The sequence below is a fragment of the Schistocerca americana genome, chromosome 1 (genome assembly GCF_021461395.2).
Source record: "Schistocerca americana isolate TAMUIC-IGC-003095 chromosome 1, iqSchAmer2.1, whole genome shotgun sequence".
In the NCBI taxonomy this organism is placed as follows: Eukaryota; Metazoa; Arthropoda; class Insecta; order Orthoptera; family Acrididae; genus Schistocerca; species Schistocerca americana.
This window is the reverse complement of record NC_060119.1, coordinates 680,522,278-680,548,515: the sequence shown is the minus strand read 5'-3', so window position 1 is coordinate 680,548,515 and position 26,238 is coordinate 680,522,278. Positions and strand designations below refer to the sequence as shown.

The following is a 26,238-nucleotide window of genomic DNA, read 5'->3' as shown; positions in this document are numbered from 1 at the left end:
TAATATTTTGTTTTATCAGAATTTGATTCAAAAGAAGACGATTTTTCAAATTGAGGTGGAATTATGCTAGTTTATCTGCACCGATAGCTTGAATGTGAATACAACTGATCACACCATTCTATTATATAAGCAGAGCTCATTCGTGTACTAATCAAGCATTATCTCATAGACTTGCAACCGCCTGTTTGAATCTCTACAACGCTACAAAACACATGCGGAATACACACGTTCAATTACCGTTATATTTTGTTTATTTTGCTAATGTACCAAATTCTTTGGGTAGATCGACACACAGTCTTGGCATGTCCTGCAAGTAATAATACTGTGAATAAATAAGAGACTGAGGCAGCGAGACAGATGCAGAAGTTCACGTTCCTCAGATGCCCTCGACGGGCTTCAACGATAACACTTTTGTTGCTCAAAATTTTTTATGAAGACATGAACAGCAGTACGCTAAGGTTAAATTGGCGCGAACTTCTCGTACAAGTGGAGCAGGACTTTTGCCACATGTGTAACTCGTTTTAAGGCAAAAGTCTTCTCTGTTTTTAATAACTTCATGAAAACAAACTGACTGCAACGTTTACATCACCAAACCGTCAGTAACAGGCAGTCACAGTTGTGCGATCCGTACTGATTACTTCTCAGTAAGCCACTTCCGTCGTGAACATAAAACGCATTCAATCATTATTACTAAAAACATATTCTATTTCCCAATTCTCTGGTTTTTAAGTCACTCTATGTAACAGAGCCAATGCAGCTAAGGTCACCGATAGTCGGAATAGAGTTTTTTCTACAAAGGCACATTCTGAGTTCTAATCAACTGAAATAGTTACAGATTTACAATATAACATCTTTTTACGCAATTTTAAACCTCCTATTTGTCGTTTGATGTAGGTTACAATATAGACTGGCAATGCATGTCTTCACGTGTAACCTTTTTAACGAGGTGGTTTTCGTTTTGCAAGCTTGTGGTCAAAGGAGACATCCAAATTACCCGCGAGCCTCTACGAGAATTGTTGGAGGATTTGAATCAACTCCTGGGGACTGGCCGTTTCTAGCAGCGCTACTAGGAGGCCCGGAAGAAGTGTTTTACTGTGCTGGAGTGCTCATCGCAGACCAGTGGGTGCTGACCGCGTCACACTGCGTCGGAAAGTAAGTCTCTATGCCTGAATGTTGTGGAGTATTAGCCCAAAGGCTATGCTTCTGACATAGTTTGTTGTGTTTTTTTCTTGGCAGCTTGACTGCTTTTAACATATAAAGCAAAACAAAAAAATCTCGACTGCTGTTAATACACAAAACAAAACAATAAAACCGCGCAAGTGGAGCGTTAATATTCCCCCACTATGTGGTTTCAATGCCAGGAATACCATGTCTAACTTGGTGTCGCCATACAATCATTGGCATTAATTTGTTACACTTGCCCGATTTGGAGTTACAATTTTTTACGTAATACATAAATGAGTAACCCAGCAGTTAACTAGTACAGGAGGTGTATAAAAATAAGGAAACGCCACAGCAAATTCATGCTTGAACTTATATGCAGATGCTGCACGTAGCGCTCTTGTGTTTGACCATGAAAGTCACCTATGTAATGTTTTCATTCGTGATCAGAAGAGGGTTACGTGTTGTTGTGAGTGCACTGTGTCGGACCTCAGTGCATTTGAAAGTGGGCAAATTGTTGGTGCTTTTATGGTCAGTGCGAAGTGTTTGGTGTTTCAAGAAGCACCATAGCGAATATTTATACCGTGTACAGTGCCCGCTAAAGGCACAAAAGTGTGTGTTGAGTGATTGTGACAGACGGTCATTGAAGAGAATTGTGACGAAAAATAAGGGGGCGACAGCTGCAAAAATCATTACAGAACTGAATGTCGCACTCGTGGGCCCTGTCAGTACCAAAACAACACGAAAGGAGCTCCATAAGTAAATTGTAGGGCAAGATGGAATTCTAAGACCATTCATCAGTGACGCAAATGCTCGCAACAGGAAAACATGGTACCGAAGCCATGAAACTTGGACTATGGACCAATGGAAGAACGTCGTCTGGTCAGATGAGCCTTGTTTCACACCGTTTCCAGCTTCTTGACGACTATAAGTCGCAAGGGAATCATAACGGGATTTTGGTGATGATTTTGGCAGCCATGTTGTGGTATTCCATGGGCTTCACGGCTACTCCTCATGTTAGCATTTTGACTGATTGGGTCCATTCCGTGATACAACGTTTCTTCTCCAATGCTCATGCTGTGTTCCAAGATAACAGAGCCCCTGCTCACACAACTCGCATCCTCCAGGACTGATTTCGTGAACACAAGGGTGAATGGTCATAACTCCCCAGCCTTTGTGGTCTACTTTAGAGAGGTGCTGTGCACTTCCAAAATCGTTACCTCAACTGGTCACAATTTTGCAGGAATAATGGCATAAGATTCTGTTGAAAACCGTACCGGACTTGTATTTATCTATTCTGAGACGACTGGAAGCTGTTTTGAATGCCAACAGTTTTCCAACACCATATTGGGCCGGGTAATGTTTTGTGGTTTTGGTGTTTCCATACTTTTGTCCAGCCTCTATACATATCCTCATAGATACTAATACAAGATCAAGAACAGATAACCCATATTCACAAAAATATTGTAGATTAGGATGGCCATACACTGTTGGCATTTACTGTCTCCCATGCTCTTGTGATTTTACACTCGTGACAGAAAATATATTAAGATACAAGTGTGTATTACCCAGATCAGAAGTTCACCTGGTGATTTATAATACTAATGCGACAAATACAATGCAGAATAATACATCTTAAACACCCCCAAGAACAAGAGCCCATACCACTAAAATATTACAGACTATAAAATAGCGGCACTGTAGTCTACCCTGCCATTGTGACTTTACATTTGTGACGGGAAGATATGACACATGACCTAAACAAGGGACCCCAAAAGAACTTATAACTATAGCGTGTGAAGGAGATAAGGTCATCTCATTGTCTGTCGCTAGTAATGGTGTGTGCCTTGCACTCTCATTTTTCCTTTCTTTGAGTGCTGCTACCCCTCTCCTCTTTCATATTAGGCATATATATATATTTGTATCATTGGGCAGTGGTAATTCAGTGTTCTCTTCCAGACATGGTCAATGGTTCGATTCTGGGGGACGAGTAGAAGGGGTCAGGGTCTCACAGTTTGTTACTGTCCCTGTCTCCTCCTTCCTACCCCCACCCCCCACCTCCGAATACAACTTTCGGTCAACCCCAGTTTTAATGAGCCACAGATGTGTATGATTGTAATCATAATAACAATAAATGGTGTGTAATTTTACAACATAATGATAAATTGTTTAATTATCATAAAATACTTAATGTGATAACACCAATTTGCTTGGATCAATGAATAGTATATTGCTTTAGCATAAGATTCAAGAACTGTAATTCAGAAAAATATAGTCTTTTAAAGCACATGTTCAAAAATTTGAGAACTAAGTGTGTCACACAATTAATTTAAGTACTAATATAGGCAACAAACTTTCACTACTTTGATAACATCATAATTTGAAGAATATAAAATCAAAGTGTACACCAGTATTTCAGCAAGCAGTGCGACTGTGAACACTGGTCCCTCAACTATGACTACACGAGCATGTAAATGAGTGAACGCTGTTTCTTACAGGCGTTTCTGCTTACGTTTGAGATCGGTTATTCTATTGTTCTTTTCTTGTAATGGAGGGTCTTTCCTACTCTGTCTTCCCTTAAGTGAGTAACCAGACTGATGATCTTTTAAGGGCAAACACGCTAAAGTCAGTACCACCAAAGAGGAACTGTCAGCCACCCACAAAAATATTCAGGCCTTAAGGTGTAAGCTTCTAAGTGTAGACTCACTACTGAGTACTGGGGACAGCCCAACAAGGGTGTGTTTTACTGAACACTGGCTTTGTGAATAGAAAATACCTCCATGTAACAAACAAAACATTTCAATAGCATCAAACTGTTTTGGGTGAAATTATGAAAATGGTGTCAGCTGCATAAACATGCAAAGATGGTTTACAAACGTGGTAAAGAATAGAGCTGACCTAGTAAAATTCACTACCAGTACTGGTATTGAAAAATATTTTGAGTGTTCATTGGTTGAAATTGTTTTTAATGATACAAAATATATCACCATTAATATTAGCCATTCATCTTGCAGAAGAACATTTTTGAAAAAGATACAAATAGTGTGCTAGATAAGGTTAGCAGTTGCAGAAGTAATAAGAAAATAACATTCTGTAGTGACTTTAATGCTGATTATAGTAAGGTATCCAAACTGAAAGAGGATATTTTCTCACCACTGATCTCAAACAATTGCATAACAGTCAATGACTATACTTGAAATACAGCTAACAGAGCTCCTGCTGTAAGTTACATTGTTACTCAAATATAGTCAGATGATTATACAGTAATGGTAATTGGAAATTACCTGTCTGATCACAAAGAACATGTAATCTCAGTGGAACAAAACTGGAAGCCTAGGAAGCTGTTCTGGGAGTTCCAAAACTATTCATTCAAATTAATACAGGAAGAACAGAACAAATATATATATACAGGGCGTTTCAAAAAGAAAGAGCAGATTTCAAACATTTATTTCTCAAAAACTACAAATGATAGAAACACAATTCCAACGGTCCTTCACTCAATATGAGTACCAAATGTTACACAACAAATATCAAAACTGTACCTCAATATGAGCACCATTTGTTACACGACAAATATCAAACCGGTATCTCATTTCTTGCCACACACGACGCAACTGGTCTTTAGTTACCGAATTCACGGCCGCAACAATTCGATGTCGTACCTCTTGAAGAGTAGCGGGCATAGGTGGGACATAAACACAGTCCTTTATGTACCCCCACAAATAAAAATCGCAGGGAGTAAGGTCTGGTGACCTGGGAGGCCACAGACGATGACATTGATCTTGTGCTCCTGCTCTTCCAATCCACCGTCCTGGAATGGTGTTATTTAGGTACCGTCGTACAGGTTCAGAGAAGTGTGGTGGGGCGCCATCTTGCATGAAGATGAAGTGATTTGAATCTTCCTGAAGTTGAGGAAATAGCCAGTTTTCTAACATGTCCAGGTAAATGGTTCCTGTGATAGTTTTCTCCATGAAAAAGAACGGTCCATAAACTTTGTTTACCGAAATTGCACAAAAGACGTTAACCTTTGGTGAGTCTCTTTCATATTGAATAACGTCCCTCGGAGTTTCACTCGCCCAAATTCGTACGTTATGCCGATTAACTTTACCAGAAATGTGAAACGTTGATTCATCTGAAAAAATTAATCGTTCGGCAAAATTGTCCTCTTCCATGTCCTGTAGAATTGCAGTTGAAAATTCGAACCTTTTGTTGTGGTCGTCAGGACGCAATGCTTGCAATAACTGCAGTTTGTACGGCTTCATGTGCAGACGGTTACTCAGAACGCGCCATACCGTTGTTTTAGACATGTTTAGTTCGTGACTTGCCCGTGCCGTGGATTTTCTAGGGCTCCTTTCGTAAGCTGCACGGACACGCTCGACATTTTCATCCGATGTGCGTGGACGACCCGTGCTTTTTCGCTTGCAGATGCAACCATCTTCTACGAATCTGTGATGCCACTCATAAATTTGCTTATGACGAGGCGGCTGTTTGTTGAATTGACGGCGGAATGCACGTTGCACACCAACAATGGACTCTAACTTTGCAAATTGCAGCACACAAAATGATCGTTCCTGTGGTGTCGTCGCCATTTTCCTACAAACAAACGCCAGCGCCACTGCGGATTTGCATGGAACTTCTGCGCGGACCATTGAAAAACTTTGAACCTTTCTCTGACAAGAAACGTTTGAATTGTGTTTCTATCATTTGTAGTTTTTGAGAAATAAATGTTTGAAATCTGCTCTTTCTTTTTGAAACGCCCTGTATATATATATATATATATATATATATATATATATATATATATATAAAAACAAAGATGAGGTGACTTACCGAACAAAAGCGCTGGCAGGTCGATAGACACACAAACAAACACAAACATACACACAAAATTCAAGCTTTCGCAACAAACTGTTGCCTCATCAGGAAAGAGGGAAGGAGAGGGGAAGACGAAAGGAAGTGGGTTTTAAGGGAGAGGGTAAGGAGTCACTCCAATCCCGGGAGCGGAAAGACTTACCTTAGGGAGAGAAAAGGACAGGTATACACTCGCACACACGCACATATCCATCCACACATACAGACACAAGCAGACATATTTTTCATATGTCTGCTTGTGTCTGTATGTGTGGATGGATATGTGCGTGTGTGCGAGTGTATACCTGTCCTTTTTTCTCCCTAAGGTAAGTCTTTCCGCTCCCGGGATTGGAGTGACTCCTTACCCTCTCCCTTAAAACCCACTTCCTTTCGTCTTCCCCTCTCCTTCCCTCTTTCCTGATGAGGCAACAGTTTGTTGCGAAAGCTTGAATTTTGTGTGTATGTTTGTGTTTGTTTGTGTGTCTATCGACCTGCCAGCGCTTTTGTTCGGTAAGTCACCTCATCTTTGTTTTTATATATAATTTTTCCCACGTGGAATGTTTCCTTCCATTATATATATATATATATATATATATACAAAGATGATGTGACTTACCAAATGAAAGTGCTGGCAGGTCGACAGACACACAAACAAACACAAACATACACACAAAATTCAAGCTTTCGCAACAAACTGTTGCCTCATCGGAAAAGAGGGAAAGATGTAAGGATGCGGGTTTTAAGGGAGAGGGTAAGGAGTCATTCCAATCCCGGGAGCGGAAAGACTTACCTTAGGGAGAAAAAAGGACAGGTATACACTCGCACACACATATCCATCCACACATATACAGACACAAGCAGACACATTTAAAGACAAAGAGTTTGGGCAGAGATATCAGTCGAGGCGGAAGTGCAGAGGCAAAGATGTTGTTGAATGACAGGTATGAGTGGCAGTAACTTGAAATTAGCGGAGATTGAGGCCTGGTGGGTAACGGGAAGAGAGGATATATTGAAGAGCAAGTTCCCATCTCCGGAGTTCGGATAGGTTGGTGTTGGTGGGAAGTATCCAGATAACCCGGATGGTGTAACGCTGTGCCAAGATGTGCTGGCCGTGCACCAAGGCATGTTTAGCCACAGGGTGATCCTCATTACCAACAAACACTGTCTGCCTGTGTCCATTCATGCGAATGGATAGTTTGTTGCTGGTCATTCCCACATAGAATGCATCACAGTGTAGGCAGGTCAGTTGGTAAATCACGTGGGTGCTTTCACGCATGGCTCTGCCTTTGATCGTGTACACCTCCCGGGTTACAGGACTGGAGTAGGTGGTGGTGGGAGGGTGCATGGGACAGGTTTTACACCGGGGGCGGTTACAAGGATAGGAGCCAGAGAGTAGGGAAGGTCGTTTGGGGATTTAATAGGGATGAACTAACAGGTTACGAAGGTTAGGTGGACGGCAGAAAGACACTCTTGGTGGAGTGGGGAGGATTTCATGAAGGATGGATCTCATTTCAGGGCAGGATTTGAGGAAGTCGTATCCCTGCTGGAGAGCCACATTCAGAGTCTGGTCCAGTCTCGGAAAGTATCCTGTCACAAGTGGGGCACTTTTGTGGTTCTTCTGTGGGAGGTTCTGGGTTTGAGGGGATGAGGAAGTGGCTCTCGTTATTTGCTTCTGTACCAGGTCGGGAGGGTAGTTACGGGATGCGAAAGCTGTTGTCAGGTTGTTGGTGTAATGGTTCAGGGATTCCGGACTGGAGCAGATTCGTTTGCCACGAAGACCTAGGCTGTAGGGAAGGGACCGTTTGATGTGGAATGGGTGGCAGCTGTCATAATGCAGGTACTGTTGCTTGTTGGTGGGTTTGATATGGACGGATGTGTGAAGCTGGCCATTGGACAGATGGAGGTCAACGTCAAGGAAAGTGGCGTGGGATCTGGAGTAGGACCAGGTGAATCTGATGGAACCAAAGGAGTTGAGGTTGGAGAGGAAATTCTGGAGTTCTTCTTCACTGTGAGTCCAGATCATGAAGATGTCATCAATAAATCTGTACCAAATTTTGGGTTGGCAGGCCTGGGTAACCAAGAAGGCTTCCTCTAGGCGACCCATGAATAGGTTGGCGTACGAGGGGGCCATCCTGGTACCCATGGCTGTTCCCTTTAATTGTTGGTATGTCTGGCCTTCAAAAGTGAAGAAGTTGTGGGTCAGGATGAAGCTGGCTAAGGTAATGAGGAAGACGTTTTAGGTATGGTGGCAGGTGATCGGCGTGAAAGGAAGTGCTCCATCGCAGCGAGGCCCTGGACGTGCAGAAAAAAAAAATATATATATATATATATATATATATATATATATATATAAGCATGCTAATTATGGTAGTGGAGTTCACAGGAAATGCTTGAATGCATGATCACTGGCCTGTATCCATGCAGTACATCATCAGATGTTATGTTCACTTGAAGATTACTGGGACATCTGTGATGGTACCAGCAGTAATGGCAATTCTAGCAATGAGGTCTTCTTCTGTTTCCACAACAGTTTCATGCATCAGCTGCTTCATATGCCCTCTGAGAAATAAATCCAGACACATGAGATCAGGTGACCCAGGTGACAAGACTACATGGCCACCATCAATTCAAAAGATCACAGCAGGGCTGAAATGTGCTAGCGCCCCATCGTGCTGGAAGTATATCCTATGTATAACCATCAGAGGTATATTCTCCAGCATTTCTGGCAGCACAAAGATGCAATGTCTCCATCTGTTCAGGCAGAATGGAAGAATGTACAATTCACTCAACCTATCACATCAACACCAAGTTGCTGTTGATGAGCATGAGGTCTCTTACTTTTTGAATTCGCATGGGCCCAAAAATATGAATTGTGAATATTGAAACATTTTTCATGAGTAAAGTCTGTTGTAAAATCCTCTGTGTGAACTGCAGGCATTGAGGAAAATCATCAGGTGCTAATCCTGTCAGTCTCAATGATGAAAAGAATGAAGCTTCTGGTTACATAACACATTCCACACAAGGCTGTCTCTCACACCAAGGATGTGTGCAATACATCGTGTAACTGTAGATGAAGTGTCTTCAACGTGTTTCAGGATCTTGTCATCCATTTCTGGAGTTCACACTGTTTGATTCTGGTCTGTAGCATGTATACTCTGCATGGCCCCTCCCACTGGAGGTTCGTGTCCTCCCTCAGGCATGGGTGTGTGTGTGTTGTTCTTAGCATAAGTTAAAGTAGTGTGTAAGTCTAGGGACCGATGACCTCAGCAGTTTGGTCCCTTAGGAATTCACACACATTTGAACATTTGAACATGTATACTTACACTGAAAGTGCCTCCTTCACATAGCAGGCAATGCAAATGTCCAAATGTTTGGTGGTGTGGAACCCGTCAGTTGGGAAAGAGTCATCAATACTCTCTCACTGCAATGCACCCATTTCCATTTATAGACCTGTATACCAGATGCTTGTAAATCTCTTTATATGTTCATTGTTGTTTTCATAAGGCAGTAATGACTGTCCCTGACTCTGTGTGTTTACAAGGAAGTCACCATTGGTATCACAAGGGGGTCATACTCCTGAATGAATTGGTGTGTCGATGAAATCTTCTCGGGTGATCAGCCCAGTGGTGGTATCGCCTTATCGCAATGTTTTAATGAGTTTTGTACCAAACATCTTCAAGCAAAGTGTTGGTATGGTGTGTTCCATCTGCCTATATGGTGGACCAATCGTGCCTCCGGAAAGGAATGCCGCGTCATTAGTGGGGGAACACGAGGTAACCAGTAGTGGGGTATTGTGCTGCAACCCTGGCATGGGTATCGAGTCCCAGTTGCTGTCTAATCCATCTGTGGACACCACCGCTTTCATTACAGAGTGTTCCTGACATATTTTCTTAGCTGAGGAATCCCATGCTGCAGTAAACTGAAATCCACTGTCATGAATTACTAGATTTGGCTACAAGTTAAAACTCGACTGTGACTGTGACTCTGAACACATGGGAACTTGAATTCCAACAACAGAAAAGAAGTAACAGGGCTACCAATCTGCATAATAACATTTGATACTAAACAGGGGTTACAGGAGTATGTGGACTTCTCACCCACCCTGTACATTTCACATGTGGTTGTAATGTTGAGCTGATAATTTGTGTTGGCCATAGTGATAGTGCCATTTTGAAATAAATATTTGTTTTTGTCTTAACAATACAATGAAAATATACAATTGTAGTTGAAGAAGTGATGTTGAGAAACAGCTGTGATACAGTAACCAAACTCAAATATGTATACATCACATGCATTTTTATCATAATTATAATAAACTTAGTAATATATCTGTAACAGTTTGTTAGTAAATTACAGTTTATGAATGTGAAGTAACTGTAGGTTAGGGTGGTCAATGAACTTAGTTTTCCTATCCTGATCATGTCCTATACATATGTTAAGAATAGAACATCCACATATGACTTAACTGATCCTGAGAAGGCCAAAAAAGGTGTCAGTGTATGCTGCTGCTGAAAAATTCAACATTTCATACAAAACACTAAGGCAGCCTTTTCTAGGCCTAGTGGCAAAAGTGATGGAACTAAAGGCAAAGAAAAAAGCCTTGGTTGTACCACAAGAATTAATCCAAATTCAGAAATAATAATAGCATCCTGTTTTTCAGTACATTACCAAAGTGAAAGTAGTAAGATAGTGAATGAGTATATGGGACAGGTAACAGCACAAGATCCACACAAGAGAAATCAATATTAAGTAAAGTTTTTATCCAAATGCTGTGAGGAAGGTCATCATTACATTTTCCTAGAGACAGACAACATAGAATGGAACTTCCTGGCAGATTAAAACTGTGTGCTGGATCGAGACTTGAACTCGGGACCTTTGCCTTTCACGAGCAAGTGCTCTACCAACTGAGCTACCCAAGCATGACTCATGCCCTGTCCCCACAGCTTTACTTCTGCCAGTACCTCGTCTCCTACCTTCCAAACTTTACAGAAGCTCTCCTGTGAACCTTGCAGAACTAGCACTCCTGAAAGAAAGGATATTGTGGAGACATGGCTAGGCAAAGGTCCCGAGTTTGAGTCTCAGTCTGGCACACAGTTTTAATCTGCCAGGAAGTTTCATATCAGCACACACTCTGCTGCAGAGTGAAAATCTCATTCTGGAAACATCCCCCAGGCTGTGGCTTAGCCATGTCTCTGCAATATCCTTTCTTTCAGGAGTGCTAGTTCTGCAAGGTTCACAGGAGAGCTTCTGTAAAGTTTGGAAGGTAGGAGACGAGGTACTGGCAGAAGTAAAGCTGTGGGGATGGGGCGTGAGTCATGCTTGGGTAGCTCAGTTGGTAGAGCACTTGCTTGCGAAAGGCAAAGGTCCCGAGTTTGAGTCTCGGTCCAGCACACAGTTTTAATGTGCCAGGAAGTTTCATATCGGCACACACTCCACTGCAGAGTGAAAATCTCATTCTGGAAACATAGAATGGATTTAGGAAAAACAGTTGAAGTTTTTTCTGTACCTGATTTTAATGGGAGATACTCCAAATTCGTTTGAATGGCATAAAGTAGAATTATACATTTATCTTGTCGTGTAACTAACCTTACTGATTTCTCATTAATTTTTTTGGAAACTTTACACCTTATCGTGGGTTTCATTGGCCTATTTCACCTATGGTCAAGGGAATTGTAGCATGAAAGGACATTAAAATATGTTTTACTTGAATAGTACTCTTTATCCACAAATTCCTCCATTCATGGGGTAAATTGAGTATAGTTCAATTCAGCATTACTATATGACAAGAAAGGGTCATAATACTTGAAAACGAAATGGAATCATTCTAGAGGGTCCCATTGCTAACTTATGAAGAAATGACAGGAAAATTGTATCATGTCAATAAGCTGTAAACTGTTGAACTTAAAAATACTGTTTCTTTATATCCAGATTACACCAACCAACCCTAGGATGAAGTTTAAGGTTTCACTGAGTAAAAATGACATTATTCAGCAGGGTAATATGTCTACTAAGGTAGATCTTAGAATGTACCATTTGTGGCACACCAAAACTTTCCCCATGTGAAAAAGATTAATTTAAAAAAAGAGACAGAGGCTTATGTGATCATTGCATTGTGGGCAAATTTCATAAATTGCCCTTCCACAAAAGTGACTCAAAGTAAACAAAGACAGGTGATTTGCTCACAGTGATTTCTGTAGCCCTACACAAATTAATTCAGTTGACAGATCATAGTACTTTGTTAAAAGATGACTATTCTCATTGGCAAACTGTGTATTTCTTAAAAAATAAGCCTGAAGTCGCCAAACACATGAAATATTTCATTAAAAATCAGTAAAAAGCAAACTGAGCATGGAATATAAGTGGTAAGGCCTGATAATTGTCTAGAATTCATTAGTCAAGAGGTATTAATAATGCAGATCATGGGATAATACAGAAAAAATCAGTAACCTTCTGTCCCCAACAGAATGGTGCAGCTGAACATGAGAACAGAACTTTCATAGAGACTACAAGGACAATGTTTCATGCAAGGGATCTGCTGATACAATTATGGGCTGAATCCATAGACATGGCAACATAACAGTCACAAGCAGTGTTTATGGAAAACTGCCTCACAAATTGTGGACAGTTCTAGACTGTGCTGTGGCCAAACTCAGTAAACTTCGACAGATGGTTTACACACTCATCCCAAAGGAGAGATGACAGAAACAGGATTTAAAAATGAAAAAGGTTTTTGACTGGATATGACACACAGTTAAAACAATATCCTGTTTTGTTTTTTCATAAATAATATGTTAAATACATCATGATGTTTTCACGGGCATATTATACAAGGACTGTCAATCTGAGAAAACTGTTCAGTTTATGCCCCTTCCTAAAACCGCCTCTATATTCACCTAAATTACTCTCCAGTGTTTTTTCTACTCTAATATAATCTTGAAAAATATGTTACATGCAACAGGTGGCCAATGAATCCCTCAGTAGTTGTCAACATCCCATTAATTGCTTTATTATGTATTTGATCTATGAAGGCTACCTACCACTTCCATGAGAGTTTTTCTGTTTTCTGGGCTTTCTCAAAGATTAATTTTAGTTCAACCCTTTAACAATCACTTTCTCCTCCAAAGATCTATTGAGAAGGGCTTCTTTACCAGATCACCTACAGAAAACACTTTCATACTAAATTTTCTCATATTCTTGCTAGTTGCATTGTGGGCAAATTTCATAAATTGCCCTTCCACAAAAGTGACTCAAAGTCGTACAGTAGCTTTTTTCTTTACAAGGGTAGTAATCATAACAAAATTAAATATATTAATTTTATGTATATATATAAATTGAACTGTTTAAATGCATTTAAATTTTATAATTGACAGCTCAACATTGTGAGGAATAAAATAAAATTAAAAACGGGAAGTTGGTACTGGCAGGAATCAAATCCGAGTTGATGAATTGCCAGTCATACACTAGACTACTCAGCAAGGTGCCGTTACAGCAATAGCTCCTCAAAGATCCCTCATACTATATGCTTACACAATGTGCTAAGTGCAGTTTCAAAGAAAAATAGTGACCTGGTGCTGTGAGCAATGTACCACTTGTAGTGTTAGAAGGGGTGACATGATGTCAGAGCATGCATAGTTGAAAACAAATAGCTGCATACCTTCCCCAAGTTGACCGTAGTGCGGCTGACCATAATTTCAGCACTCAACACTGGGTTCTAGTTATTGTGTAAGAGCACTACAAAATATATTTTTGTCCATTCTATTTGAATATCCACGTGCATTTGGAGTGAAATGGTATAATTTTAGTGGAATTTCCAGCGCAGATTCAAAGAGAAATGGCATAATTTTAGTGCAGTATTTAACAGTGTGCTGTTGCACATTAACACTTGATAATAAGCTGCCACTGCCGAGAAATATATGCAACAGCCAGAAGGCTTTGTGAATATGCAAACTGAAGAAAAAGACATATGAACTAAACAAGCATCTAGACTATGTAATTAATGGTTCACCAGTGTGCAAAAGAAATATGCCATACAAAAGAATCATGCGTGGAACAGTAAGAAAATAAAAGTAACTGTCATGAAATTTTGATAATTTATATGTAATTATGCAAACTTTGAACATACAGAATTAGTAAAAACTGTGAAGAACGACACAGTACACTGTAAAATGTCATCTATTTGTTATGCTGTCATCTTTTCTATATTTAGGGCCTAAACTAAATTGTAGAATACACTACGTAAATGTCATCCTATAATCAAAGTTCCAAGATGTATATGGAATGACACAACATGCATCAACTGAAATACTTCAAATGGGTGTCTGAATATATAAATAAATAACAACAAAAAATAAGTTGACTTCCTGTGGTTTGGTGGTTCTGCCTGTGGATTCACTAATAGTGTCAGATTTCTTGTAAACAACAAATATGTATATCTGGAATGGGCCCAACTCCATTGCTGGAATCTTACTGGTGAGGCAACAAGCTCATCCAGATGAGTAAATGCACATGCAAGCAACTGGAAAGTATACTGTGTTAAAAATACCTTGAAATTTTATAATCCCTTGCCATTTTTGTGACAATTTTCATGCAAGTTTATTGTCAGAAAGCTAATTGTGGAATTGGGTAAACACTATAGTAGTACATAAAAATATTAAGCACTTTTGTTTTTGTTTTTTTCTTTTTTTCCTAAGTGAGTAATGACCTGAATGACACCTGCCCCTTTCCCTTGGATTCAATGGCATTAAACAGTAGCTACTATACACTGAGGTGACAAAAGTCAGGGGTACCTGCTAATATCATGTTGGATTTTCTTTTGCTATGCATACTGTAGCAACTTGATGTGGCATGGACTCAACAAATTGTTGGAACTCTTCTGGAGAAATATTGAGCCATGCTGTCTCTATAGCCATCCATAATTGCAAAAGTGTGCTGGTGAAGGATTGTGTACACAAACTGACATCTCAAATATGTCCCAGAAAAGTTAGATGTGATTCATTTTTAGTGACCTAGGTGGCCACATCATTCACTTGGACTGTCCAGAATGTTCTCCAAACTAATTGAGAACAATTGTGCACCAGTGACAAGGTACATTGTCATCCACAAAAATTGAAGTCCATGAATGGTTGCAAATGATATCCAACTAGCAGAAAATAACCCTTTCCAGTGAATGACTGGTTCAGCTGGAGTAGATGACCCAGTCCATTTCATGTAAACACAGCTCACACCATTATGGAGCCACCACCAGCTTGTACAGTGCCTTGTTGACAATTTGGTTCCAAAGCTTGGGTCTGCATAACACTCAAACCCTACCTTTAGCTCTCTCCAGCTGAAATTGGGGCTCATCTGACCACATCACAGTTTTTTAGTCATCTAAGATCCAACCAAGTCAGTCAGTCGTCTGCTGCCATAGCCCATTAATGCCAAATTTTCACAACACTGTCCTAGTGGATATGTTCATAATATGTCCCACATTAATTTATGTGGTTATTTCATACAGTGTTTCTTCTCTGTTGCAAGAACAACTCTACGAAAACGCCACTGCTTTCGGTCATTATGTGAAGGCTGTTGGCCACTGCGTTGTCCATGGTGAGAAGTAATGCTTGAAATTCTTGGTACACTTTTGACTGTGTCTCTCAAAATAGTGATTTCCCTCATGATTTCGAAAATGGAATATCCCAGGTGTCTAGGTCCAATTACCATTCATCTACATTTACCGGTACATCTACATGGATACTCTGCAAATCACATTTAAGTGCCTGGCAGAGGCTCATTAGACCACCTTCACAATTCTTTATTATTCCAATCTGGTATAGCATGCAGAAAGAATGAACACCTGTATCTTTCTGTACGAGCTCTGATTTCCCTTATTTTATCGTGGTAATTGTTCCTCACTATGTAGGTTGGTGTCAACAAAATATTTTCGCTTTCAGAGGAGACATTTGGTGGTTGGAACTTCATGAGAAGATTCTGTTGCAATGAAAAAAGCCTTTCTTTTAACAATGTCCAGCCCAAATCCTGTATCATTTCTGTGACACTCTCTCCCATATTTTGCAATAATACAAAACGTGCTGCCTTTCTTTGAACTTTTTCGATGTACTCCGTCAGTCCCATCTGGTAAGGATCCCACACCATGTAGCAGTATTCTAAAAGAGGATGGGTAAGAGTAATGTACGCAGTCTCCTTAGTAGGTCTGTTACATTTTCTAAGTGTCCTGCCAATAAAACGCATTCTTTGGTTAGCCTTGCCCACAACATTTTCTATGTGTTGTTTCCAATTTAAGTTGTTTGTAATTGTAGTACCTAGGTATTTAGTTGAATTTATGGCTTTTAGATTATACTACTTTATCATGTAACTGAAGTTTAATGAGTTCCTTTTAGCACTCATGTGGATGACCTCACATTTTTCGTTATTTAGGGTCAGCTGCCATTTTTCGCACCATTCAGATATATTTTCTAAATCGTTTTGCAGTTTGTTTTGATCTTCTGATGACTTTATTAGTCGACAAACGACAGCATCATCTGCAAACAACCCCAGATGGTGGCTCAGATTGTCTCCAAAATTGTTTGTATAGATAAGGAACAGCAAAGGGCCTATAGCACTACCTTGGGGAACGCCAGAAATCACTTCTGTTTTACTCAGTGACTTTCCATCAATTACTACCAATTGTGACCTCTCTGACAGGAAATCACAGATCCAGTCACATAACTGAGATGATATTCCATAAGCAAGCAATTTCACTATGAGCCGCTCATGTGGTACAGTGTCAAAAGCCTTCTGGAAATCCAGAAATATGAAATCAATCTGAAATACCTTGTCAATAGCACTCAACACTTCATGTGAATAAAGAGCTAGTTGTGTTTCACAGGAATGATGTTTTCTAAACCCATGTTGACTGTGTGTCAATAGACTGTTTTCTTCGAGATAATTCATAATGTTCGAACACAATATATGTTCAAAAACCCTGCTGCATATCAATGTTAATGATATGGGCCTGTAATTCTGCATTCAAATCTGTTAATTCCTGTCATATGACCATAACCACTTTGGAAGCCTTTTCACGTGTATCATCTGCATACAAATGACAGAGTCACCAATGCACTGCCCTTTTATACCTTGTGTATGCAATACCAATTCCATCTGTATTTCATGACTTTTTGTCACCTCAGTGTAGTACAGCTGCACATTTATTAAATCACTGAGGTTGTCAATGGCTCATCACGAAACAATATACGATAGGAAACATGACATGAACATAACTCATTAAAAAGTGATAAATGAAAGGTGACATTTTCATTGGAGACTAAAAGAAAGGAAGGAAAATTAGTGTTTAAAAGCCCTTCAAAACAATATCATTAGAGATGGTTCTATAGTAGAGTGGCCTCACTTCATACAACATGAAAAATACACTCCTGGAAATGGAAAAAAGAACACATTGACACCGGTGTGTCAGACCCACCATACTTGCTCCGGACACTGCGAGAGGGCTGTACAAGCAATAATCACACGCACGGCACAGCGGACACACCAGGAACCGCGGTGTTGGCCGTCGAATGGCGCTAGCTGCGCAGCATTCGTGCACCGCCGCCGTCAGTGTCAGCCAGTTTGCCGTGGCATACGGAGCTCCATCGCAGTCTTTAACACTGGTAGCATGCCGCGACAGCGTGGACGTGAACCGTATGTGCAGTTGACGGACTTTGAGCGAGGGCGTATAGTGGGCATGCGGGAGGCCGGGTGGACGTACCACCGAATTGCTTAACACGTGGGGCGTGAGGTCTCCACAGTACATCGATGTTGTCGCCAGTGGTCGGCGGAAGGTGCACGTGCCCGTCGACCTGGGACCGGACCGCAGCGACGCACGGATGCACGCCAAGACCGTAGGATCCTACGCAATGCCGTAGGGGACCGCACCGCCACTTCCCAGCAAATTAGGGACACTGTTGCTCCTGGGGTATCGGCGAGGACCATTCGCAACCGTCTCCATGAAGCTGGGCTACGGTCCCGCACACCGTTAGGCCGTCTTCCGCTCACGCCCCAACATCGTGCAGCCCGCCTCCAGTGGTGTCGCGACAGGCGTGAATGGAGGGACGAATGGAGACGTGTCGTCTTCAGCGATGAGAGTCGCTTCTGCCTTGGTGCCAATGATGGTCGTATGCGTGTTTGGCGCCGTGCAGGTGAGCGCCACAATCGGGACTGCATATGACCGAGGCACACAGGGCCAACACCCGGCATCATGGTGTGGGGAGCGATCTCCTACACTGGCCGTACACCACTGGTGATCGTCGAGGGGACACTGAATAGTGCACGGTACATCCAAACCGTCATCGAACCCATCGTTCTACCATTCCTAGACCGGCAAGGGAACTTGCTGTTCCAACAGGACAATGCACGTCTGCATGTATCCCGTGCCACCCAACGTGCTCTAGAAGGTGTAAGTCAACTACCCTGGCCAGCAAGATCTCCGGATCTGTCCCCCATTGAGCATGTTTGGGACTGGATGAAGCGTCGTCTCACGCGGTCTGCACGTCCAGCACGAACGCTGGTCCAACTGAGGCGCCAGGTGGAAATGGCATGGCAAGCCGTTCCACAGGACTACATCCAGCATCTCTACGATCGTCTCCATGGGAGAATAGCAGCCTGCATTGCTGCGAAAGGTGGATATACACTGTACTAGTGCCGACATTGTGCATGCTCTGTTGCCTGTGTCTATGTGCCTGTGGTTCTGTCAGTGTGATCATGTGATGTATCTGACCCCAGGAATGTGTCAATAAAGTTTCCCCTTCCTGGGACAATGAATTCACGGTGTTCTTATTTCAATTTCCAGGAGTGTACATACCATTACCTCAAAATTTAGTAGTAGTTCAAAAAACGAAGGTTCAACACTTGGCATCATCCATGTATGAATGCCATTTCTGCCTAGTAGAATTTTGCTGAAAGTTGTGAAATATAATGTGTGGCATATTAAATAAGGAAACACATTGCTCCCAACAGAATTTTAAATCAATGACACTATAAATGAAACATGGTCCATTTAGTTCATTATAGATCACTTGAACGTGCTAAATGTCTTACCGTTTCATATCTGAATTAATATCTTGGTAACCTGAATATGAGAATATAGTATTTGTTAACTTACAAAATTTAAGGAATGTTGAATAACTCAATATCAGCTGTATTTGATAAGATGTTACCACAGAGAAATGTATGTTCAGTTAAGCATTCTTACTCTGGGAAAGAGTAGTATCTTTGAGGCTATTGAAAGTTACTATTTTTTTACACGTGTCATGTGAACATGTCAATCTGTTTCCATCTATGAATTTCCATTATCATTATATTTAAGTGACTTATTTCTAGTTTCAGCCATTCTGAACCTTCTGGTTGGACAATCCAGCTTGGTATCACAAGACGCCACTCTCACTCATTTTATGGTCAGAAAATGAAAGTTCGGCGTGTTGTTCCACATCCTATGTATAACATGGGTGTTGCTCATGACAATGATGTTGCTCTTTTTCAAGTAAGCTACATAATAAACATTTCATATAAATATAGTCTAGTGCATTTTATTTTATTTTGGTTATTAATCACATATGCAGATGATTAATTTTAATTCTGTGATTATACAAAATGTGTAATATACAGTCACACACTTAATTATTTGCTAATGAGCATAATCCACATTATTAAAACAATACCCCCACAATGTGTAATTTACAGTTCCTAGGGCACTGCACGACATTTCTCATAAGCATTACATTACCAAAGCCTATGTGGTTTCAGTATTATGCATGAAGATAGCTCAGATCGTAAAATAATTGAACAAATGCATGGGACATTCAAATACACAGTGATGATAAAAGAAGTAAATGATAATAGCAACATAATGTTACGAGTCTGCTTACGAAGGACAAAAATGAGTTTAATCATTAGACAACACAAATTTGAAGAAAAGCTACAACTTTTCTATTTCATCTCCTGTCATTATGATATGGACTAGTTTATTTTAAATGCTTATGATAAGCCTAACCTCTGAATGTACAGTCTCAAAATTAAATTTTGGATCAACCATCTTTCAGTCCTGATCTCGTCGAGATACACTCTTTTCCTCCACCTAAAGCAGTACATTGAACTTATTTATTTAAGGAGCAGCTGAATTATTTAATAAGTAGGTGAGAGCTTAGAGTGCATAATTTTAAGTAAATCATTTTGATACTGATAATGTAAGACATATATATCATATTGAATTAAATGGTGATTATGTAGAAAATTGACATAGGAAGTATTTTGTTATAGTCAATAAAGAGTGTTTCTCATTCCAACGGATTAGCCACAGTTTCTGAATTTTGATTCTGTACCATCTATGCATAGTATTAACATTCCCTTTTTTTCAGTTGAAGACAAGGGTCCGATTCCATGAACATTTGCTACCCGTCTGCTTACCCCCTGCCAATCATGAGCTTCACCCTGGTACACGCTGCACTGTCATTGGATGGGGCAAAAAGGAGGATAAAGATGGTATGCTATAATTGTTACATTTAATTTGCTGAAGCCCAGAAATCTTACATTGTGTTTCCATAAAAATGTGTGGCTGATGACAGCAAAATATTAAATACACAATAAAAAAGTTCAAAAAGATAGGGCATTTATAACAACAAAAAATGTATTGTATTCACATTGATTAAAAAACATTTACCTTAAACAGTTAAATAATGAAAATAGGAATCAAAATTCTACCAGAAATGAAAGCAACCATCACATATACAAATGGCAAAACATAGTGTCTATTTTACTACCAGTATTCAAAACTATAAACATTATGTGCAAATACATACATATATTATGAGTCATAAAAATGCCTACATATTATTTCTTTACATGATCTCTGCATCTTAGAACAATACAGAATAAGTAGAATATTATGCCTAGAACAAGATTCAAAAATAAAAAGAAATTTCATGCACTGTTGATCACTGCATACACATTACATTTAGGAGACGGTTAAGATTTCAATTATACAGAGGAAAACTTAAGGTCATATAGTTAATTCAAGTTTGCATTCAGGTAATCATCAACAGAATAGCAAGTATGTTGCATTATTACTTCCTTTACATTGGTTTGAAAGGTATTGATTTTATTCCTAATTATCTCTATTGGTACACTCTTTATTTGTCCCGGCAATCATGTAGTACGCTAATGTTATTTTCTAATGCAGAATAAGTCAGTGTATAACAACAAATAAGATGACATGAAAATAAATTTACATTGCTTGCAGTCTTTTTACATTCAGTGTGCATTAAATTATAAGGTTGGGAGCATGTACCATCAAAGAGGAAAGAGAGTATATTGTAAAACCAGGAAGAGCATGTATTGTACAGGTAAATTGATATTTCTATTCAACTGACATCATCATGGTAGATCATTGAGATTCTTGGGACTAGTAACAGTTATATAATACATCACTTTAGTGCAGACACAAATACTTAGTGAACTTCCCGAAGGAAGCTGTGCAGGTTGCAGAAGCAGTGATGAATTGAAAATGTCTTAGCAGCTGACTTGAACTTTGTTGCATCATTTATTGATTTAATTTCTGGGGAACCTTGTTGTAAATAACTTTCCCAAATGGGTAATGCATAGCTGGTATTGATGGCTCTGTATGAAAGTTCCTGTTTTGCCTTATTGCCACAAGAATGAATATTTTCATTTTTTGGAAGAGAGTAGGTATTTTCCATTGCATATTTTTTTCACAAAACAGCTATCTTATACACATAAATACATGGAAGTAGGAGGATTTCCAGCTTTTTAAAGAGTGATCTTTGGGTTTTGTTTTACTTTACTCCTTCTATTATTCTTAGTCCTTTTTTTCAGTCTGGGCTTTTGGGTGAGAAACAAGTCACCCTAAAAAATAATTCCACATTTCACTTATGAATTTGTATAGGCAATGTATACAGTTCTTAGATAATCTTTGTTGCAGCATACTTCTAATGTTTTCATTAAATAACACGCAGTACTTAACACTTCTTCAATGTGCATCTCCCATTTAAAATGATTTTGGTGCCATAAACTGAACTTTAGGTTGTTTACACTATGCTGCTTCTTATCAGACACCTGAATCTGAACGATTTGTTCACCTTTTTTCACACTGTAAAAATTTAGTGCTACTGTCTTACTTGGATTTATTACTAACTTATTGTGATAACTTATTGTGGCTTAACCAGTTTCCAATATTCTTCATTATCTCTGTTGTAGACTTCTGAAGCATTTCCATTTCTTTCCCACTAACTAGCACACCAGTATCATCAGCAAACTGAATGGTGTTCTCACAGAAGTTGTTCAGGTCATTCAAATATAGTAAAAATAGAAGAGGACTGAGCACTGAAACTTGTGGCATTTTATTTTTAATGGTTTCATATTTTGAATAAAGTTGAGTTAATTTGTTGAAACTTCGGTGTTGTACTCCCTCCACTTGCTTTCATCTACAGAAGTATGATTTTATCCAGTTGTTGTATGTTCATCTGATGCCCATGGCAATGCATGCTTTGGCAGTAGTACAGTGTAATGTATGATATCAAAAGCCATGGATAGATCGAGACTTATTCCAATGAAATTTTCACCATTATCTAGTTTTTTAAGTACTTCACTTAAAAGTTCAAAAATTGTTGTATCAGGCGATCAGTCCTTGCTGAAACTATCTTGTGCTGTAGATGCTACTTTGTGCTTTTCCAGGAAATCTACCATTTTCCTTTGAAAAATTTTTCTTGCATATTTTGAGAATATAGACAGTAAAGCAATGGGCCTGTAGGGAGCCACTTCAAGCTTTTTATCTTTTCTGCATAGTGATTTGAACTCGACACTTTTTAGGAATAATGGGAAAGTTCCAGTTTTAAAGGAACTGTTACAAAGGTGAGCTAATGGTTCAGCAATGATGCTCCTAATTTTTCAATAACACTGCTGTAAGATCCATCTATTCCAGTGGAGTGGCTAATTTTTAAAGCTCTGATAACTGAAAGGACTTATTTTTGGGTTATTAGGAAGAGATAAAGTGGAGCAGGATTTATGTTGGTATTTTTAGATGATATTGGACTGTTTTTAAAGCATAGTTTTATTTCAGTAACCACCTGCTCACTTACATTGTTAAAATAAGTACTGAACACATTTGCGATTTCCTCAGGATTAGTAATTTCTTTACTTTTACACTTCGGATAAATACTATAATATTGGGGAAAATTATCATCAATTTGCTGTTTCATTATTATCCATACAGCTTTCGTTTTGTTATTCAAATTATTTATATAGCAGTCATTTTCCATTATTTTGGCTTCTTTTATCACTTTTTTAAGTATCATTTTATATATTTTTTGAAATATGCATGGAATTCATTAATTCTTTATTCTTGACACTGTGGAAGACTGGAATATCTCATATAATCTTTTTTTTTTTCAGCACATGACTTACATATACTTGTTGTCAACCAGCAGTTTTTTTCTGTTAAGACTAAAAGATTTTATCTTCTGTTTTTTAATTGGAAATGATGTATTAAATCAATACAAAAAGACATCCATAAATATGCTGAATTTTTCATCCTTGCTTTTACAAACATCCTTGCTTTTGCACACATGCTTTATACACATCAGTGTCTGAAGGTTCTTGTTGTTTTCATTGGTTTTGTTCACATATTTATGTTCAGTATATAAGATATTTAAAGAAGCTGTGCACAGTGGTCACTGAAACCTGTGTTGACGTTTCTAGCTGTGTATTCATGACTTTCTTTATCAATACCACATCAATAACAATACTGGATACTGACTCTGATGGGGGAATTTGTAAATAGAAGTAAGTCGTATGTTGCAAAGTAAGCCATAAGATCTCTCCTGTCTTTTGAAACTTGGTTGAAGTCATTGTTAAAATCTCCACATACTGTAACTGTTTTTTATTGAGGTTAATTCTACAACAGAAATTTCAAAACTGCATTCTTTTCCTAAATTTTCTAAAGATGTTAAGTGGCAATACTTGATACATCTTTCACAAACATACTTGTTCATTCATGAGTACACATTCTTCTGTAGAAATGAAATGCCATAACAGCACCCTGTATAATTATAATTGCTGACCTCTCATTAGTTAGCCAATGTTCACTAAAGAACAAAAGATACTTCTTTTAATTAATCGGATGGTATGACAATAATATTTGTAGCTCATTGACTTTGTTTTGTAGTGATTGTATATTTTAATGGACCGCTATAAACTTCGGGCTTCTGCTTAGCATGTTTCATCCATCACTTATCTTTTTTTGTGTCTGTATTCTTTTCACTATAATCCGAGGAGCAGTTTTGCGCTACACTATGGAGACACTATCTTTATCTGTGGTCAGTAAAAATTCTTACATCTTATTAATGGATACCTTCCTCTAACAGGTTGTGTTCATGTTGTGGGTAGTTTAAATGTTTGGCATGAGGGACAACTGCATCATCTGATGGTGCAGTTGTTTCTGCAGCTGAATATGCTGCCACTTTTGGTATTTATTTTTTCTCTTTTCCTGGTTGTGTTGTTCCACCTGCTGCCACTGCTATCATAGCTACTTCCCTCTCCACATTTACTTCTGTACTTAATGTTTCTTTATGGTCTATTTATACTGCAGCTGAGATAATTGCTAAGGAAGGTACTTTGCAACTTTTTACAGTTAGCAATGAAATTGTGCCACATTTCTGACTTCTAGAAAAAAATACTTTTCACTAGCGCTTTGAGATTCTGGCTGAATAGTGATTTATTTAGATGCCTTGCTTTCTTTCCAGATCATCAATAGTGAGGAAAAAAAAAACATTTGAAGTGGTCTTGGAGATCTTTCTTTTAAGACATGTTTGCGTTTCGGATCTCTTTACTTACTCAAGAAAATTCAATAATGTCATGCCTGTCCTGTATGCCTATCACAGTTGCTTTTGAACTCTTAATGTACATAGTGCATCTCTGAAGACTCCGTTTGCTACTTTTAATTCTTTTTTTATACATATCGTTAAAGTGGCTTAATATTATGACACATTGATTTCATGGCACACAATTACTGTTATCTTGTAAGCCTCACACAGATTTCACAACACTTGTAATATTGAGATCTTCTTGGAAATGAAGAATTCCCACAGTACCTGTTCTGTGGCTGTCAGCAGGCTTGACTGTACTAATATATTTTTGTGACAGTTTGTTTATGTTGTCATGACAGTCAGATTTCACTGATGTATTTTGCATTGTTCTTTTTATTTCTGGCAATTCAAATTGATACACTTGGTGTGAACTGACAAACTCATCCATTTTATTTTCACCCGATTTCTTAAAGCAACCTCATATGCATGTAAGACAAGTTCAGATTTTGGACATTTCTTTGTTCACTCTATGTCAGAAATTGCCTGAATTTTTCGTGTCGTAGTTCAGATAAGCTTGTAATCAGATTTCCCTGCATCAGAACATGTGGCTTTCAGTTCTTTATGCAATGTTTCTGGTATCTGAGATTCATGATTAGCATGACACTTCTTGGTCACAACTAAACAACCATTACACTTTGTTCCTCAAGCACATGATATGTTTTCTTGATCTTCTTTCACAAAGCAATGCAACTGATACCACTTACGCATCAATCAGCATATTCTAATAGCACTTGATATGATTTTGCACCTTATAGGTAGTAAATGCTCACTATTTACAGAACCATTTTCTGCTAAATCTGCATATATTGCTAACTTGAAATTATCCAATTCACAGACATAGTTTGTTGAAGAGCAAGCTGCCCATTTTTTCACTCTATCTGGACATGCTCAATCTTTGGCTTACCAGATGAATTACTGGATTGATCTGTGAGTCATGCAATGGATTCCTCCACTTACTGAAAACAAATCAGTTTCTTATTTTTTTTTAAAAAAAAAGAGAGAATAAAAGAGACTGTTTCTAGACTGTAAATGCAGGAAATATTATGTTTCTTGAAAACAGGAGTGGTGGCTGATCATTGTGATATTCTCTTCATTCATTTTGTTAAACAATGTAAACTTCAGGTTGAAATATCAGTAATATTAGGAAAAAGATGACAAAAGCCTTCTTCAGAAAAGAAAAAAAAACACATACACACATTAACCCCTCCCCCTCCAAACACACACACACACACACACACACACACACACACACACACACACACACACACACACACACACACACACAAGTCCACCATCTCCAGCAGCTCAGACTGTGAGATTA

At 39.0% G+C, this 26,238-nt stretch overlaps 1 protein-coding gene across 1 annotated transcript in view; it reads left to right on the top strand.

Annotated features, from left to right (window-relative positions):
• Positions 1 to 26,238, top strand: part of LOC124590966 (atrial natriuretic peptide-converting enzyme-like) — a 329,073-nt gene that overhangs the window by 273,845 nt on the left and 28,990 nt on the right. The window contains exons 12-14 of the mRNA XM_047131693.1: positions 966 to 1,152; positions 19,369 to 19,522; positions 20,397 to 20,520. Coding sequence (XP_046987649.1) covers positions 966 to 1,152; positions 19,369 to 19,522; positions 20,397 to 20,520 — 465 coding nt within the window. The remainder of the gene's footprint in view (positions 1 to 965; positions 1,153 to 19,368; positions 19,523 to 20,396; positions 20,521 to 26,238) is intronic.